This window comes from Pseudorasbora parva, chromosome 12, assembly GCF_024679245.1.
Source record: "Pseudorasbora parva isolate DD20220531a chromosome 12, ASM2467924v1, whole genome shotgun sequence".
Classification (NCBI taxonomy): domain Eukaryota; kingdom Metazoa; phylum Chordata; class Actinopteri; order Cypriniformes; family Gobionidae; genus Pseudorasbora; species Pseudorasbora parva.
In genome coordinates this window covers 39,559,721-39,579,101 of record NC_090183.1, presented here as the reverse complement: position 1 = coordinate 39,579,101, position 19,381 = coordinate 39,559,721, and the positions used below count along the sequence as shown (strand labels likewise).

The 19,381-nt window shown below is 37.5% G+C and overlaps 1 protein-coding gene across 4 annotated transcripts in view; it reads right to left on the bottom strand.

Annotated features, from left to right (window-relative positions):
• cntn4 (contactin 4) overlaps positions 1–19,381 on the bottom strand; it is a 204,572-nt gene that overhangs the window by 8,428 nt on the left and 176,763 nt on the right. For 3 of the 4 annotated variants that reach the window (XM_067460243.1, XM_067460242.1, XM_067460245.1), the window contains 7 exons: positions 9,912–10,087; positions 6,659–6,779; positions 6,016–6,174; positions 4,576–4,725; positions 3,563–3,633; positions 1,784–2,018; positions 1,433–1,548 (listed from right to left, as the gene is read on the bottom strand). In XM_067460243.1, the coding sequence (XP_067316344.1) occupies positions 1,433–1,548; positions 1,784–2,018; positions 3,563–3,633; positions 4,576–4,725; positions 6,016–6,174; positions 6,659–6,779; positions 9,912–10,087 (1,028 nt within the window). The remainder of the gene's footprint in view (positions 1–1,432; positions 1,549–1,783; positions 2,019–3,562; positions 3,634–4,575; positions 4,726–6,015; positions 6,175–6,658; positions 6,780–9,911; positions 10,088–19,381) is intronic. The other variant, XM_067460244.1, reaches the window with a different exon arrangement.

The following is a 19,381-nucleotide window of genomic DNA, read 5'->3' as shown; positions in this document are numbered from 1 at the left end:
GTATTTGTTCCACAACTGTTAGCAGAGGACAAAAAAGGTCTCAGTACTTTATATTTACAATCTCTGTCGATGGCTTACCAAAGCGACTTAGAACAAAGTAAAAAAACGACTAACACCACAACATTAACTAGGAGTTGGTTGCAATATACAGCCTCAAAAAAATGTTACAACCATATTAAATAGGTAGCCCACTTTGTAAAGTCTACAGAATGCAGTAACTGTACTCTGGGAGATTTTCCCCATAGATTTTATTTTTTCCCAGTGATAACAAAACCCATTACTACCATGAGCAAAACTGCTTATAGCTGCCAAACACTTGGTGAAGAACTACCCATAATCCTATAGAGGCATCCAGCAATTACAGAAGTCCCGCCCACTCCCATAAAACACTGTGATTGATGTGATGCTGCCTTAAGATCTCCAACTTCTTATATGCACTTCCGCTAAGTATATTATGTTTACCAAGGCTGCATTTATTTGAGCGAAAATTGTGAAATATAATTAAATTTGAAAATAAATGTGTTCTTTTTTTCTTTATTAGGAGTGCAAAACTTACAACAGAATTAACACAAAACACAACAACAAAACCCAAAAACAAAAATAAAACAGCAGTAATAGTAACAGAAATAAAACAAAAATAAGCGGAACTGACAAATAATAGTAGAAGTATTTAAATACACTGTAAAAAATGTGTGGTGGTTTTTGTTGGTTTAACTTAAAAAAGTAAGTAACCTGGTTGCCTTAAAATTTTGAGTTTATTGAAATTTAAAATTTGAGTTGATACAATGAAGGAAATTAGTTTAATAAATAGAAACTCAAAATATTTTGTATCTGAACCACATAAAAAATGTGATAAATCATGAAGATAGCACAATTTGGCATGTTTCACTGCGTCATCAGAAATAACACACATAAATTACCCAATATGCTTACAAAATCTTTTAAAAATCTTTTAATAAAGGTTGTCGAATCTCAAAAAATTTTCATTGTATTGACTCAAAATTTTAATTTCAATTAACTCAAAGTTTTAACGCAACCAGGTAACTTTTTTTCCAGATATTTTTTACAGTGTAGTAAAAGCATGTATTATAATAATAATGATGAAAAAAAGTGTTCTATTGTAATCTATTTCAAAATGTATTTTATTCCTGTGATGGCAAAGCTGAATTTTTTTGTGCTGCTGTGTGAATTTTAAGGGATTTATGTGAAAAGGAAAGTTCAAAGAACAACAAAATTTGGAATAGAATTGTTTGTAAAATTATAAATGTATTTAGTCACTTTTAAACGATTTGATGCATCTGTGCAGAATAAAAGTATTATATTCTTTCAAAATATGAAAGCCTATTTTGTATTTTTGTAATACATTATATATATATAATACTTAAAATGTTATTGTATCAATGCAACTTTAATGTGAAATTGTTTAGTGTACCTCATAGCCGAGAACACGTTTCTTGCTCGTGCTCCAGGGAAGGGCTTTCCAGGACACCTCAACGTCAAACGCTGAAAGACTTTTGGCTCTGAGTCGACTGGGTGCCCTTCCAGGCTCTACATTCAAAAGAGAAATTCTTCGATTAGAGCGTTTTACTCATAAAATGTCTGTAAAAGTCCAACTCTTTTTGAAAAAACAAAAAATGGCTGGTAATGATTAATGGGTTCTGGCACAACACAATTCGGTTAACTTGGCTCCTATCAACTGCCTGCTAAGCGTTCCACAGCGAGATGTCAAAGGGTATATTTGACTTTAATTTCTCTGTTGCATGCAATGGTTAATGCGACTGACCCTCCTCAGCAGAGTAGATGGTGACCACAGGTCCAAAAGGTCCTTCCCCCTTGTTATTATACACTCCCACTTTGACTTGGAATGGGGAGAAGGGTAAAATGGTCTCGTTTTTGAAGACGTATTTGGAGGCTTCAGGAGAGGGAACTGCCGCCTGCATCCACCCGGTGGCACCAAAGGGCCGGAAAGCAACGACATAGCCAAACCCTCCTCCGTTCTGGAGCTCTTCAGGAACGGGCTGCAACACAGACACATACCCACATATAAAACACATTTTTCTATAATACAGTACATTCACTTTATTATAATACCCTGTCCAATATATTATCATTTCATAATATGTAGCTACACCACAGACAAAACCATGTTTTTTTGGACACATACCATGGTAATGTCATAGTATCTAAATGTCATAGTTTTACAACCGTGACACTTGTTTGTAAGGTGTTTTCTCTTAAGTTTAGGCACAAACTCGTCTCATATTTTGGCTGTGCAGACAGCAGGATGTATGACTTCCCTGACACCTGTCAGGCTTTAGACGCCGCATTCGTGCTAATCTCTGCCGCGGCGCGGTCAGAGGCAATAGCTGTCATCTCGCCCTCTTCAGCAAGAGAGGGATTCCATCTCCCAGGAAATTGTTTTGCCAGGTAATGATATCATGGTGGTTTTTGTTTGAAATATCGGTCTGCCACTGACCATGCAGTAATGCGGTGCGGTAACGGTGAGACCACCAGAAAATAGCATCCATTAGTCCGAAACCATGGCATGTGACTCAAAGAAGGGGGAGATTATGTTTTCACGCTCACACACTTGTGCGGGAGAGCCTAATGGCTAAATAAAAATGCACCTGTAATCAAGCGCTCACTCCATGTCTGCTGTGAAAATAACAATTTGCCATAGAGAGACCAAACCTAATGGGATGAGTTCCAAAATCTATGAGCTGGCTGGTCTATTACCGGCAGCTGCCTTCTCAGACAGCATTGTGATTGAAAATAAACCACAGACACTACGCGGCTAATTTGGAGCAATTTTCCTATTCAAATAAATAGGTGTTCTACTTGATGAATGTAATGTAGTTTTGCCAAAATGATCTATCTATCTATCTATCTATCTATCTATCTATCTATCTATCTATCTATCTATCTATCTATCTATCTATCTATCTATCCATCCATCCATCCATCCATCCATCCATCCATCCATCCATCCATCCATCCATCCATCCATCCATCCATCCATCCATCCATCCATCCATCCATCCATCCATCCATCTGTACTGTTGAACATTGAGGTGGTTTTAAAAAAAGACATGAAATTCTCTTGAACAAAAGATGGGGTTCTGTGGTATACGTCATTTTTATTTAAAAAACAACACAAAGCGAATCTCTCGAACTAAAGTTTCAAGCTCCCTGTGAAAAACTTCCAGCTCAATAGATAATACCAGCTGATTCTCAAACCTGAACAATAGAAAGTGTCTCATGAAAGGAGATACAGAAAGAGAGAACATAATCTTTGAAAAGTTCCTCGCAAAGATTCGAGGGTAACTCCATTTAATTATCTTTGCTGCTTCTCCTGTATGACAGCGGCAGTTATTGCCACGCAGCTCTTACAGAAAATGAAGTGTTATGTGTATCCACTTTACTATGATTAATGAAAACCTCACATAAAAGGAACAATGGTGTCTAGCCAGCTTGCAAAAGGAGACTGTATACAAAGGACTCGGTAAGGGAAAGAAACACACACACACACACAGGGGCGAGTGAAGTGCACCGGCCATCTTACCTCCCAAGTGATGACTAACTCTGATCGACTGCCACCTCCTCCGCTCACGTTGGCTGGGGTGACCTTGGGAACTGGAGGAAGGAAAGATGTACTCAGTTTGGCTCAGGTGTGACCATTTAAGACCTTCTTGCATATCATTTGAAAGTTTAACAAATAACATGGACATGATTTGAGGTAAACAATGTTTTCATGTATAAGGGACATGTTTATATTTTTAGGTGCTGGACACTATTTCCTTGGACATTTATGATTTACAGGTTCAGAAATTTTGTTAAAAAAATATACACTAGAAAGTAAAAAAAACAAAAAAAGTATTTATTAATTTATTCAGCAAGGAGGAATTAATTTGATCGAAAGTGACAGACAAATGTTACAAAATATTTATTTTTCAAATATAAGCTCTTTTTTTTTTAAATTTCTTTTCATAAAGAATTACGTAGTATCATGGTTTTAAATAGTATCACGGTTTCCACAAAAATATTAAGTAGCACAAAATAATATTTCACATTCACTATATATATATTTTTTTTTATATATATATATAAAAATAATGGTGAAATATATATATATATATATATATATATATATATATATATATATATATATATATATATATATATATATATATATATATATATATATATATGCCATTGGTGTGTGAGAAATACATTTTTAAAAATACAATTACTTCAGCTTGTTAGTAATTTACACTAGCCCATGTTTTTGTTTTTTTTTGTTTTTTTTGTTTTAAGTAATGTGAGTGGTGTTCGCATGCAAAATGAGCCGCTAGGATGCTCAAAGATTGCAGCATATTGCTTTGGGGTTTCTAAAGATCTTTGTAGCATTTTGCTAGAGTATTTGCTTACTGGCTCAAGTCAAAAGTCTCTATGATATTCTGGTCTTTAGCTATGGCTTTGGTCTTCCTTCAGCGTAAGTACCGGAAGATAGCGGGTCACACTGCAGGACGCTAATTAAAAGAGCCACATGCAGACTAACGTGTCTGAAGCACTCACCTGTTTCTTTCGTCCTGGCTTTCTTCGAGGGTTTGCTGGGCTCTCCTGTGCCCACTGCATTGCTTGCCAAAACTCTGAACTCATACTCCACCCAGGGGTTAAGCTCAATTACTGTAGCAGTCAGATGCGTGCCCCCCACCACCTCTGGTACTGGAACAAAACAAAACACACACATGCTGTGAGACGAGACCCCTCGTGAGCCTGCATGGGCCCCCCGCACACGAACATAAACAAGATGCACAGCGCAGGTCTATTCGGCTCGGTGAGATAATAGGCTCCGCGGGTAAGAAACAAAACCGGGCTTATCGACAGGTGCTGTGAATGCTGAGATAAAAATAACACCCTACAGTTTAAATTATACAGTACAATCAAGAGTATGTTCAGAGATTTAATGCAGATTAATATATACATTTTGCATTGTATTGTATTATATCACTGTGTGTTGTATACTATATATTTTTGCAATTACAATATTCAACATATACCATGGGCCCCTTTCATACACCCGGAGCAGTGCGAAGCCAGGCACGACGCAAGAGTTTTTTTACACAGTTATCATCGTTTCACGTTTAGCGACACATTGTTTAAATAGCAAATGCACTCGCTTGCACCCATCTGTTTGCCCATGGGTGTGCTAGTCTGAAACGAGATGTGTTCAGGCAAAACGACTGCGCCATTGACCAACAAAAACTGGTCTAAAGTCAATGGTGTCGTATTTTTTCTGTTTTTTAAAGGGCTTGTTAGTAATATGCGCCTATAGGCGGGTGAACGTGCGTACACTCTGCTTTTTACACACACAGGGACGCGCAGCAGCACACAAGCATTTAATATTTTTTTTGAATAAAAGGATTCCTCTCTGGAGAAGCGTCGTTAATAGAGCAACTGGCTTTTAAAGGGAATGGGAGATGAATAGTTTATTGCACTTTAGGCTAGTTAAGAGACTTTTGGACCATGCGTTGGGCACACCGATTATTTTTTCCATCGTCAAACTAGTAAAAGTGGATTCGGACACACCCTAAGTGCACTTGCACCATGTGCTTCAGACCTGTCTGTCTGTCTGAATGTAACCATTTTGAACAACATTTTTATCAAATAAATGCATACATCTTAAACATAAGGGACTCCTTTAAAAACATAAAAAAACTTACCAACCATAAACTTTTGAATAGCAATTTGTGTGTATACTTTCATTGTATGGAAAAGAGCAGCTTTAACATTTTGCTAAACATCTCCCCTTGGATTGCTGTTCAAGCTACAGAGAAAGCAAAACTACATGTGGTAAAACCAGTCACTTTAGCAAGGCCTAAAAAAAGGCATAAACAAGCATAAAAAAAACCAAGATGAAAATCCCAGTACATAATAGGAGAGGAAAAGCAGGGGACGAAAAAGGAAACTATGCAGCAAATGTTTTGATCAGTGAAGGCTGGTTAGAAGCCCCACCTGTGCTAACAGCTTGCCAGCCGAGGGAGAAAGGGGTTCTAGCCTGGATGGTGTAGGCAGTAATTGGACTGTGATTATCAGGACCAGGCCTCCAGGAGAGAGTGGCAGTGGTATCTGTGATTTCTTCCACATGGATGCTGGTAGGGGGGCCGGGGGGACCTGAGAGAGAAGACAGCCATGCAAACCAGAAGAAAAAACACACACACACACACACACACACGTCACACTTGTAGGCTGCACATAAACGGCCGCCTAAAGCACCGCAGTGCAGTTGGTTATGTCTGAGCAACATGTTTTCACTGACTTAAAAGTTCTAATTAGATTATGTTTCATTTTTATGGGCAATTTTTTTTTGTTGCTATTGCAAGAAAACCAGCACATCTTTCCTCCATTTGGTAAATAACTACAATGCTTCAAGGGATTGTTTTATCTATCTATCTATCTATCTATCTATCTATCTATCTATCTATCTATCTATCTATCTATCTATCTATCTATCTATCTATCTATCTATCTATCTATCTATCTATCTATCTATCTATCTATCTATCTATCTATCTATCTATCTATCTATCTATCTATCTATCTATCTATCATACATATACCACATGCAAGTGTTATACGGGTTTCACAGCATTCTCACCTCTAACAATCAGGTCAGTTGCAATGGAGCTGCTGTCCACCTTAGTCTGTACAGCACACGTGTACTTCCCAGCATGCCTCAGCTGAATGTTCCGGATCATGATGTCACCTGCCGAGTGCTGCTAAAACAGAAAGATCAAATATATGGTAAGGAGTTAAAGATTGGGTAGAGAAATATATCCTATATTAAATTCTATTTATATATTTTAAATTAGGCTCGGTTTAAATTGAATTTATGCGTACGAACATTATAGTACATATAATCCTTTCTGCATAGCTGTTGACAAACTACTATGAAGACTTTGAAGACATAATATTAAAAGTTTTTTTTCCCTCCCTACCTTACATATTATTGCCTTAAATGTCATGCAAAAACATAGCCTAGAAATCTAGTCGCACCCTAGCGGCAGCAAATCTAATCTGCCCGCGAGTGTCGTCTAGCAACTCTCAATACAGTTCTAAGCTGTAAACGCAAAAATCTGGTCGGGCCAATCACATCGTGTAAAGAGTCGGTGGGCAGGGCTTAACATAATGACGGCCGAGTTGCGTTTGCGTACTTCTAGTAAACACAGAAACTGGCGAACGGCGGCCTTTCGAATCAGCTTTGACCGCGACTCTGGAAGACTTGGAGTTAAGCTTTTCTCTGAGAAAAGAACAAAGAACGGCACTGAAGTCATTCTTAAAAAGGGAAGATGTGTTCTGAGTTTTGCCGACTGGATACGACGAAGGTTTAATCTTTCAACTAGCTCTGGCTGGTTGTAGCGCTATCCGATTGCGTGCACGCTATGCAGAGGGAGTCTGAAAGACAACCGTTTATCCGCCCCTCGGATTGAGTGTCAATGGTGAGTTTCCAGACCAAACATCTTGATGTGGGTCTGGCTTGTCAGGCTAGCAAAAACATGTAGGTCAAACAAAAACTATTTTTGTCTAGGGGGACACTTTTTGCTCTGAAATAGCTACAAAAATACCAAAATAAAGGAGGTTGTTTTGCATTGAATAGCAGTTGTGATGACTCGCTCTCAAGATGGCAACGCCAGCTCGTCTTATCGCAAGCCATTTTAGCATTTAAACCTTTGTCTGACTATCTATAAATATATTTAAAGATAGTAACAATTGTATTTTGACTAGTGATAATTATAATTTGACTAGTCAGAATGACAATTAGAGATATCTGCAATTATAATTGCACTAGTAAGAAATCTGATTCGAGATATCTTTAATTACAATTTCTACTAGTCAAAACTCAATGGAAGGTATCCGGAAATATTTTCCAATGGAAGTCAATGGAAGAATATGACTAGTAAAAATAGCATTATAGATATCTTGAATGTATATTATGACTAGTCACAATCACATTGTAGATACCTTAATTGCAATAATGACTAGACAAAATTGTAGAGGAGATTTATGACTAGTATGGGAAGGTTTATTTAATGCTAAAACGGCTTGCCATATCAGAACGGCTTATCGGATATCCTATGGGTGACGTCATGGACACTACGTCCATTTTTTTTAACAGTCTATAGTAAATACCTATTGGCATCATACTATCCTTTAGCTGAATAAACAGAAGATTGAAACGCTTTGGTTAAACATGACTATTAAACACACGACTACAACAATATATGGTTTATCTGAGTTCTTCAAGCCTTCTCAGGTATTTTCATGATAAATGATGCTAATCGACATAGCCTTTATCACAGTATAGAATACTATGAAATAATATGTTGTGTACCTTATTTTGTGTAAGAAGCCACATCAGCTCATCAGTATTTGATGTTTTCAAATACCCAACTTTTATGGGATTAATGTGTATTCAGAAGCAAACACTGCTTTTGTTTTGACTGTTTTAATCTAAGCCAACATCGGAAGTTTTTAAAAACAATTTCACAAGTGTAATGGGAGAGATGTTTAAAAGGGTTTTAATATGCAAACTGTTAACACAATCATGGGCATTTGACTCCAAGTCCTGAATGTGGCAAGACAGATTTTTCAAAAAAGAGTCTCCAAAACAGGATAGAAAATAGCATTTTAAGTGGACCTCAGAGAATATTATATAGCCTATATATATATATATATATATATAAAATGCTGTTCATAACCAGTTTAAGCAAATGTCGGGTGTGTAGAATTAATAACTTTACAATTTTTCCTTATCCAGGGTATATACTTTCCCCACATTCTTCACTCAAAGTGCTGCTGTTAAGATTCCTCACTCATATTAAATCATAGTAATCACGCAAAATAATATAAGAGTGGCAGTTTTGCTCTTAAAATAGAGCACCATCTAAAAGTTCTATCACCATCTATTGCTTGTTTCTTTGGAGACGGGGCGCCTCCACGGATGACACGATGAACTAGATGAGGAGAAAAAGGATCAGCCCCTCACCCCAAAGGAAAGAAAAAAAAAATATCATGAACTTTTAATGAAAAGAAACGCATGTGACTGTACAAGTGCTGTAATTCATATCACTGAGTGGGAAGCTTAATTATACTCTAGATTAATACAGAACGGTTGTCAGTGCCACCACATATAATGGGAAAATCTCTTATCATAAATTCACAAACTCAAAACTGTGGAATTTAATGAAAGAATTAATGTGATTTTCTTTCCCAGCAATTCAGTTGAAAGTACTCGATATGAATACCTAAAATACAATATGTAACTAATTACAGTTTAAATACATTTGCATACATGTATGTGAAGTGTCCAGCTAGTAGAGACAGCATTAGATCTTTTACATTTTTAAAAAAGGTACTATATATAAAAAAAACTCCTCCTTAGGCGACACGCAAAGCATGTTCTAAAAAGTAGGCAGCATGCTTATGCTTTATTGTGACTTATGTGATTTATGATGACTATATGCTATATTTTAAAATATATGACTTTGAAGGTAACAGCAGACAGCAATGCAGAATCACGTAGCTTTGGAAAAGAGCTAATATCCTTTTTTTTTTGAGAAGGCAAACCTGATATTCAGTTTTTATCAATAATAAAATAATATTAATATATGATGTGATGTTTATTAAAGTTTATAGTGGCATTTAAATAAAAGAAAACTGAAAATGTCTAATGCTATTTTATTCTTCATAAGTATGGTCACTTCACATGATATAACATAACAGCTAAAAACTACACACTACACACTTTATCGTGGTAATCCCAGTATTATCAGAAACCTTTGGCTGTGATATTCATAAATAATCCTCTGTTTCTTTTCATCTGTTTCTATTTGTTATAATTTTGTTCTTACTCCGCCAACTTTTTCAAAGTATCCTCCATGGCTGCCGAAGTGGATGAGCTGCTCGTTGAAGAACCATGTGAACTTGAGCTCCAGGGAGGCGTCGTAGGATACCTGGCAGGGAAGAATGATGCTCTCGCCGACGGTTACGTCCAGCGTGTTGGGGGCGGTTGTAATGATCGTTGGCTCTGGAAAAAAATTAATAATGCATACACATAAATACATTTCAAAAAGTAAATAAAACTATTAACTTCTCTTTTTGTTATGTGTAGAAATGCAAGTTTAGATTTTTTTTCTTTAAGAAATTAATGCTTTTATTTTGCAAGGGTGCATTCAATTGGTCAAAAGTAACAGTAAAGACATTTAAAGGGGTGTGACGAGATTCGTGACTTCTTCTGAGCTGCAGCAGGAATCACAATTTTTATGATAACGTGACAAGATGAAGGTGAGATGATTGACAGGACCATGGCGAAAGATTTGTGCGCAACAGAGTCTGATAGAGTGTCTGATAACTGACTTATCTTGTAGAATGTGCGTTTCAGCCCGGATGCTTCCTATACACAGAGTACGTGTGATTGCGAATTGAAAGCAAAAGTAAACGCTACTCCCTGATTTGCGCAAATTAGGCGACATACAATAGCCCGTCTCCAAATATCAAAGCTATCTTAGGCTGGGCTGTGTAGTTTTAACCACCTCTTAGCTCTGGTCTCTGCTTGCACTTTGAATATTGAGAGAATACTTTGATTATAGTTGCACTTATTTAAACTGTCTGGCACGCAACCCGAACAATTAAAAATGTGGGTAAACCACCATTACAGTTTGCACTTACTAAGAAAAACTGTTAATTAAATGTTTTATTTATACTGTTTTTATTTCTATGTAAGGAGTTGAATTAGGAGGTCCCGACGCCTCGGTGAGAAGTTCTGGACGCTCATAATTCATGTACAGTAAGGTCTGAAGAGACTTGTGTGAAATCATGCAGGGGAGAAGACAGTCAGTTGAGTTTGTGGTAAAACCTTTTTTACAGCTCTCATATATATTATTGTCTTTTAATGCATTTGAAAATCCATACTCAGAAAATAGAACTAAAATTAATTTATTACAAGATGATAAGATAATTTTAAAATGAACCCACAGACTATTTTCATGAATTTTGTCATTTCTTAAAACTACTGTGCAAAGTGCTTGTCTTGTTCTCGTGAACCCAATCTCGTGTCTCGTCCTGTGGGCCAAGTGTTTTGGCACATCCCAAGACATTTATAATGTGAAAAAAGATTTCTATTTGAAATAAATGCTGTTTTTAAGAACCTTTTATTCATAACAAAAATATTAAGCCGCACAAGTGTTTTCAGCATTGATGATAATAAGAAATGTTTCCTAAGCAAATCAACGATTTAAAGCAGCACTAGGTAACTTTTCAACCTTCATAATATATTTTTTAAGACTCTTGTGATGATAAATCGACTTACAATAGGTTGAATGACACGTCTGCCATAGCCTGATGGGGTCTGTATCGTTTTTAATCTTACTTTTAAACTTCGGGTTTCGGGTAGTAACCCGAGAAAAAGAAAAGAACTACAAAATTTGACTGCTTTACGGCATATACGTCACTTCCACCAACACACACACTTCCTTACATTCGGACGTGCGAGCCCAACTTTGTTCGTCGGATAATATAGTCATGTCCGAAGCAGCACAGACAAATAAGAAAGAAAAGGTTTTGTTGGAGGAAAGCAATAAGAGGAAATGAAAAAGTGATGGGATTAAACGCAGGACGAGGATCAAAATGTGACCAGCGTTTGCTCGTCGGCGTGAGCTGAAGGAGGCGTGCCCGACTGATGCTGTCATGCTTGTTACGGTGAGCTACCACTCAAACACTGAACTGAAGTATCATATAGATTCTGTAAAACGGTAACCAATAGACTACTATAATGACGCTGGCTTGTAAACGTGAGCATCGTGATTATTTGGCGTTTGAAAAAAATAAAACCCATGAAATTATATTCATATGACATGCAGAAACATATGCCACGGACTGTAACGTTACCTGGGATGAAGACATTTCACACGCGCCGCCAGAAGAACTGTTCAGGGGAACTGTTAGTGCTGCATCGACCCGCGGGACGCTTTTATGAAGTTATTTGGCCCGCACCGCACCACTGTATATATTTTTACAACACGCCGCGCACCCGCGACCATTAAATAGACATACGGGGTCCGCGGGTTATGAGACGAACCGCGCATCACTAGTTCAGGGCTATCAGGGTTGTCATGTCAACAAATGCACGCGCGATGGCATCCCCTGTTGTAGGATGACTGAGCTTACGACAGTAGTTGAGGACATTATTTTTTCCAAACTGTAGGGGGACCCCGAGAGCAAAAGTAGCCAAGTGGGGCTTTAAAGATGATTTGACAATGAAGACGTAAGGAGTAATGATGCTGAAATTTTACAGGAATACATTAATACATTTTCAAATATATTACAACAGCCAAAATTACTGTTTTACTGTATTTTTGATCAAATGCAGCCTTGGTGAGCATTAGATAATTCTTTCAAACATTTTCTTTATTTATTTTACCGCCATAGAAATGTATTTCAATTATCTAAATGTGTTACATTTTCAAAGAAATGTTAATTATGATTAATTCAATTAATCAGCAACTTTTTTCTTTGAACATTGCTCAAATGTCAAAAGAAGATTCCAGAGCTCAGAGCTCCATGAAAGTTGACAAACAACTAACAGGCCAATATCTAGGGTGGACGGAGAGGTGAATAACCCATGAACGATTCCTGAGCTCCACCATGTGTCACTGTCTGATCTCTGCTAAGCCCCTAAAGTCCCATCTGCTCTCCCAGAATGCACTACTGCCTAACAGATAACACGCCACCAGTCCCGGCACCGAGCTCCCGAGCTCGCTTTCTTTCCAAGTCAGTTCAGTTCGAGCAGGGACTGGTGCCATTTCACGACAAACATGCCTGCTCCTCCACTTTCAGAGCACAGCCTTGTGTAGAACAGGTGCATGTGAGAAAAATCCGCTGCTGATCACTTTTGCGCCTCATGAGGGCGCTGTGTGTGTTCCGCAGAAACGTCCATCAGACTAAATTAAGCACTGTGAACGATACCCCAGCCGAGTGCAAATTTATGCAGAAAGCAGTCGGCACAAGCTCCAATCTGTGTGTGAGGATTCGATTCTGGAATTACAGGTCTCCGACACATGAAACAACCTTTCCCATCTCGACTGATATCAAACTGGAAAGGCAAAGCTAACAGGTGCATTGCTATGGGTTTTGTGCGGAACACAATGAGGGGCCGTCGGATGAGGCTCGCTTCTTTTATCGTTTGGATGAGATCCCTCTCCGACTGTCTGTCAGATTCACACAATGGGATGACAATACGGTACTGCCTGGTATTCTACTGTCATCTCTTAGTCTGGCAATTTAATTCAGAATTCAACAGCAGTGCCTTGAAGCCCAGAAGAGAGCATGTTGCTTGCTCTTCTCCTGTAGGAACAGCACTTGTTGGAGGATCAGTTGAATAATGTACCTTTTTTCCCCCCATCCCCGATACCTTCGCCACTTTCATCCTGTTCTCCGTGCAGCGTTCTTGTGTTATTGTTTGCCGTCTCTCATAGTAGACGGGCGTCCCACGGCTCCCTTTGTTCTCCGCCACGGAAGTGGCTTGGGGTCTCCAAACAATGCGGATTCCTCTACGGTCTATACTTAAGCACCAGACTAAACTGAACAGGTGAAATATTACCATTGCAAGTCAACGAGAAGCTATTAATACCTCCTATTGTAGCTGTAATGAATGAAATGCTAGGGTGTAGGGGGAATGTGTGGTTGCGCTGATCTGCAGATTTGCCCGGAACGGTGGCAGAAAAATCTCTGAAGTGAAACCGGAAAAAATTAATTCAAGGCGAAGCTGACAATGCTGTCTTACTGTCGGGGTTGTAGAACTGGATAAAATGCCTCTTATTACCCTGCTCCGTCATCATTTGTGACAGATTGCATAGATAACCTCGTTTAAAAGACCTGACGCCCTCAAGCTCTCGTCGGCATAACCTGAGTGATATCCTTCTTGCATAATACCTTGTTACTGTTACTGTCTGTCATTAAAGCTGTCAAGAGAAGACGAGACCGTATACGTTAACAGTGGCAATCTGTGGAAGCTTTCAGACGGATCCCATCCTGCAGGAGCTTTTAAGAGAAACATCAATGACCTCAAAAGTGCGTTCACACTTTTGAAATAATGCAGCTCTATCCATATAGCTAACATCCTGCTTAACAGTGACAGAAAGAAAAACACTACTGCACAATGACCAGACATGGTTAAATGGTCTGTGGAAACAATGCAGAGCCACACAACATGTTATTCTTCTGTCTCTGATATTTCTACTTGAATATTGCAGTCTCATACGGGTCAAGTGTTCTGGGAGGCTCACAATGATCTGGCACAAAAGCAATTGAGCAAAGCCAATGTGCAGATCTGTGCGACAGGCGCCTGCCCAGGCTAGTGTCAAAAAATCTAATTCAAACAAGGTCAAATTATTAGCAAATAACACCTGTGACTACTGATCTTTATAGAGAACATATTCTCATATATTTAGTCATTATATAGATCATTCTTATTGTGTTACACCTATAACGTTTACAAAAAGCTCTGACAATTAATTACATACACTATATTATATAAAACTATGATAAATACTACAATTTATAATAATAAAAATAATAATGTATAATCAATATTATTGTTTTTTGTATAACATAAATGAATGTAATTGCAAAAACACAACTGCATAACATAACAGGAACATCCATATGCAAAAAATCCCTCAGCAAGGGTGGTTTAGACAGTCTAATTCTGTCAAATTCGTAATGAGCAATACAAATATTAAATTATATTAAACAATTTTGAAGTAGGAAGTATGTTTATCTACAATAAAAAAGTGAACTGAAGCAAACTCAAAACTTTGTCATGCAGCACTGACGTCGAGTAAAACTAGATACAGCTAAAAGGAAATGTTTTCCATTCATTCACTGTGTTTTATGAAAAACTCTAAGCCACCATTAAAACCACAGAAGGAATAACAAAACTCAAAAGACACAAAACAGGACAAACTACATCACTGGAGAGACAAATGACAGTCCATATAGTAATGCATATGAATTAACTTCTAAACTGAAAAAGGAATGCAACTTGTGTTTTTACAGTGAAACAGAGATATGCATTTTTATTTATAGAAAACAACGGAGAGAAAAGAAGAGAACGGAATCAGGTAAAGTCTTCATTCGCATGATTCCATGGCACCTACAAAAATTGTTTAAGGGTACGTGATTCTTAAGATTCTTGACCAACAGAAAATCTATACCACACTAAAATCTGTTATAGATCTTCCCCCATTCTCCATGTCTCTCCAATACACACTCCAAAAGCAGTTCAGAAATGACCAAGGCTCCTTATCTCCACTCCAATACCTCGGCAAAATCGCACCAAAAGAAAGCTGACAAAAAGCGCGACCACTGCAACCTCTTCCAATCGAGTTTCCACCCTCCGCGATAACCTTTCGGATCTTGCAATCCCCTTTTTTTTGAAGCTCGTACTCAGACAACACGGGTCGGAAACATCACAAAGTAATAATTGAAATAGAGCCTCTTGGATATGGGCGCAATCTGTGATAGCTTTGGTCTGTTTTCAAAAGAGCCTTGGGTGTACACTTCCATCAAATCACAATTATAAAAGCATTTCATGAAAATAACATGCTTAATGTGCAACCAGTGAACACAACTGAAAGCAAAATAAATATAAAAACATATTTTTTAATTATGAAAGCACTTCAAAACAAAAGGAATAAGTACACTGTAATTTTTTTTTCATTGAAGTTCATTGAATTTAAAATTTTGAGTTAATACAATGAAATTTTTTTGAGATTCGACAACCTTTATTAAAATATTATTAAAAGATTTTGAAAGCATATTGGGTAATTGTGCGTGTTTTATTTCTGATGACGCAGTGAAACATGCCAAATAGTGCTATTTTTATGATTTTTTTATGTGGTTCAGATACAAAAATATTTTGAGTTTCTATTTATTAAACAAATTTCCTTCATTGTATCAACTCAAATTTTTAATTTCAATAAACTCAAAATTAAGGCAACCAGGTTACTTACTTTTTTAAGTTAAACCGACAAAAACCAACAAAAATTTTACAGTGTAGTAGCAGCACAAGTAGAAATATATTCAACCAGTTTTAAGTAAACAGTCTTTTATCCTATTATATTTATGATTGTATTTCAGCGCGTGCACCGCAACCATAAGCGACACGGTGCTGATGGGATAATCGTGTACGTCGCATGCGAGGAAACTCATTATGAGAACGATCTCTCACCAACACCGATATCATTGTCCAACATCCAAACACATGATTTGATCCTCAGTTAATCTCTGTCCAGCAAAACTAATTTCTAATTAAGACTAATTAATCTAGGTAATATCCTCTCAGCGTTCTGATGATTGGGACATCAGCAGGGCTGACACAATGCTCGGTTTCCAACCGCTGTTTGCTGGGTGGGTTTACGTGCAACTTATCCAGTGGGAATCTAATGTGACAGGTATTTTTCAGCCCTCATATCACCGCAGTCAATTTAAATAAACCACTGTCATCTCCCATAAGGGCTGCGGCAGACGCTGATGTACACAGGCAAACCAGGTTTCCACTCCTAAATGAAATTGCAGATGTAAATGTCCCTGTCTTAGTCTCAGTGCCTTATTGATAGTGACAGTTAGGTGCTAGATCATATAGGAGAACATTTGTACGTCAGCAAGGATGCAGCTACGCAATCGAGAGTAAGCGCTCAGGGTGGGTGTCAAATAGATGCCCGTGACACTCTCTCTGAAATATAAATCTGAAGATAATCGTGCAATTCATCCAGATAGAAAAAAGATGCATCCTTCTCCGCAGGCTGATTGATAACCAATTTAATGGGCTGCTCCCCATCCTCAGGCGCATTACAAAGTGTCTGGATAAATGTCATCAATAATGACAGAGCGGACATGTTTGAGGACTGCGTTAATGAAGAGAAATAATGGAATAAAAGGTGCGAGATGACGCGACGAACAAACAGCACACACAAGGCAGACGGTGACTCGACGTAATGAGGCAGGCCGAGGGCAATCACCATCCCGTTAGACTCTTTTTTTTACTTCAGTTTGAGATGAAAGAGCGGTTATTGCTTTAGTGTGAAATCCAAGTCCTGCAAATGAGAAATAAAACATCCTTTCAAAAGATAATTCTGTTTTTAGAGACGGATAATAATAATAATCATGAGGCCTGCTTTTCAACCTTTACGGTGTGAAATGATCTGTGGAGTTTCATTCTCAAATTAAATATCTCCAGATTAAAGGACTCCACTCTTTATTAATGAAATATTTCAGTGTTAGAAAGTGAAAAACTGCGTGGCTGTACAACACTTGCACTGGTGAAAAAAATGTGGTCTTTCGATGAAAGCATGGGGGGGGGGACTCAACATAAAAGACTTATAAGATACTCATCCATCTCTCTCTCTGTTTAAGCTTCTCTCTCTCTCCCCTCTCTTTCTCTATATATATAGATATGTCATCTATAATGCAAGTAATGCATTTCTAAATTATTAACCAGCCTATGGGAACACAGACAAATTAGGATTTTACAAGTAACTAGCAGATAAAACAAGCTATTTGTCTGCATTAACAAATATCTGATTTATGATAGACAATATAGGCAGTACCAAGGTGTATTTTAACTAATTATGATCAGTGTTGCTTTTAAAAGTGTTGCTTTAAAAGGTAACTAATTGTGGGCTGGCCTTAACTAAGTTCTATTCTTGGCAAATGTAAAGGCCCTTTCACACCAAAAGTCCTCTTTGCTTAGACTGTAACAAAAAAAATTCAAGTCTCTAATTGAACATTTTCTAGTGACAAATCTTTTTAAGAATCACATTGAAATCCAGAGAAAAAAGCTATTTTAACCAGGACACGGACTGTGTCTGTGCGTCGCCTATCAATGACATCATACCTGTTGTTACTCTGGATTTAACTCTCGTTAAAATGTGTGTTATTTTGGCATGGTTGCCTGCTAAAATTCGCACTCATGGGTCTATATATCACATAATAGTCACTTAAACCCGCAGGCATAGAAAACAACCCGCGGGAAAAAACGCGGACTTGGCAACACAGTGCAGTTGAGCTCTGTTGACATTTGACAACTATAGCGTCGCTTCGTTGCTCTGATTGGTTGTAGATCTATCCAATTGAGGTCTTTCCTGGTTCGGTTGAAACACACCCCATAATCACAGCCCAATGGAGCAGTTTCAGACTCATATTCTGGCTAGAATTGAGTATGAGGATGCTAGGCTATGGAAACACCAAAGACGCTTTAATATATTGAGCCCTATTTTAATGATCTGAGCACATGGTCTGAAGCGCATAGCGCAAGTGCACGTAGGGTGTATCAGAGTCTCATCTCCCATTCCCTTTAAAAGCCAGTTGCGTTCGCTCCAAGCCGGATTCGCTATTTACATGGCGGAATTTGTAATCTAGAAACAAGTAATCTGATTAGTTAACTTGCATTACTTTGCTGTAAAAAAAGTTGCTACTTTAAATTTTTAAGTACAATCAACTTGGATGTTTAAGTCATTGCAACTTAAACTACATTAAACATCTATGCAAGCTTTTCATCTACATAGAACATAATTTCTGACCAGACTACGTGAGTTGTAACACTTACAATTAAACGTGACTAAAATGACAGACAGACAGACATTAGGCAGATAGACGGATAGATGGATCGATAGATGGATGGATGTGTGAAATGTGACAGAAATGACAAAATGAGAAATGTGTTCACTGTTCTCCCCTATGGACACAATTTACACCAGGCAGCTTTATGGATAATCTCTAAATATAGAGGAATCAGCCATGTTAAAGAATAATTATATGACTCACGCAAAATACATTTTTCTTTGCATCTTAAAAAAGGGCAAATGAAACAATCAAAGCGGTCACTATAGCAACCACTAAAAGGAGAACTACCTCCAAGGTGCTTTATTAGAGCGCTGTTGAGCTGGCATCTGAAGACCTTTAAGTAAACATGACAACACACTCAGTCACAACAGATGTGTTTTGATGTCGGACTTTTTTTTTTAGGAGAGAAAACTGCATTAAACTTTAAAACTAGAACAAACACGTCAAGTGTGGACTGTGCGATCTATTAGTATTAGAGTAGTATTCACAGGTGTTCAAACGTACAAACATACGTTTTTTGTTTGGGCAGATACTAACTCGTACAACATCAATATATCGACAGCATTTAAAATGCAAAACCCCTTTTTATATATATATATATATATATATATATATATATATATATATATATATATATATATATATATATATATATATATATTTTATTTTTTTAAATTTTATTTTATTTTATTTTATTTTT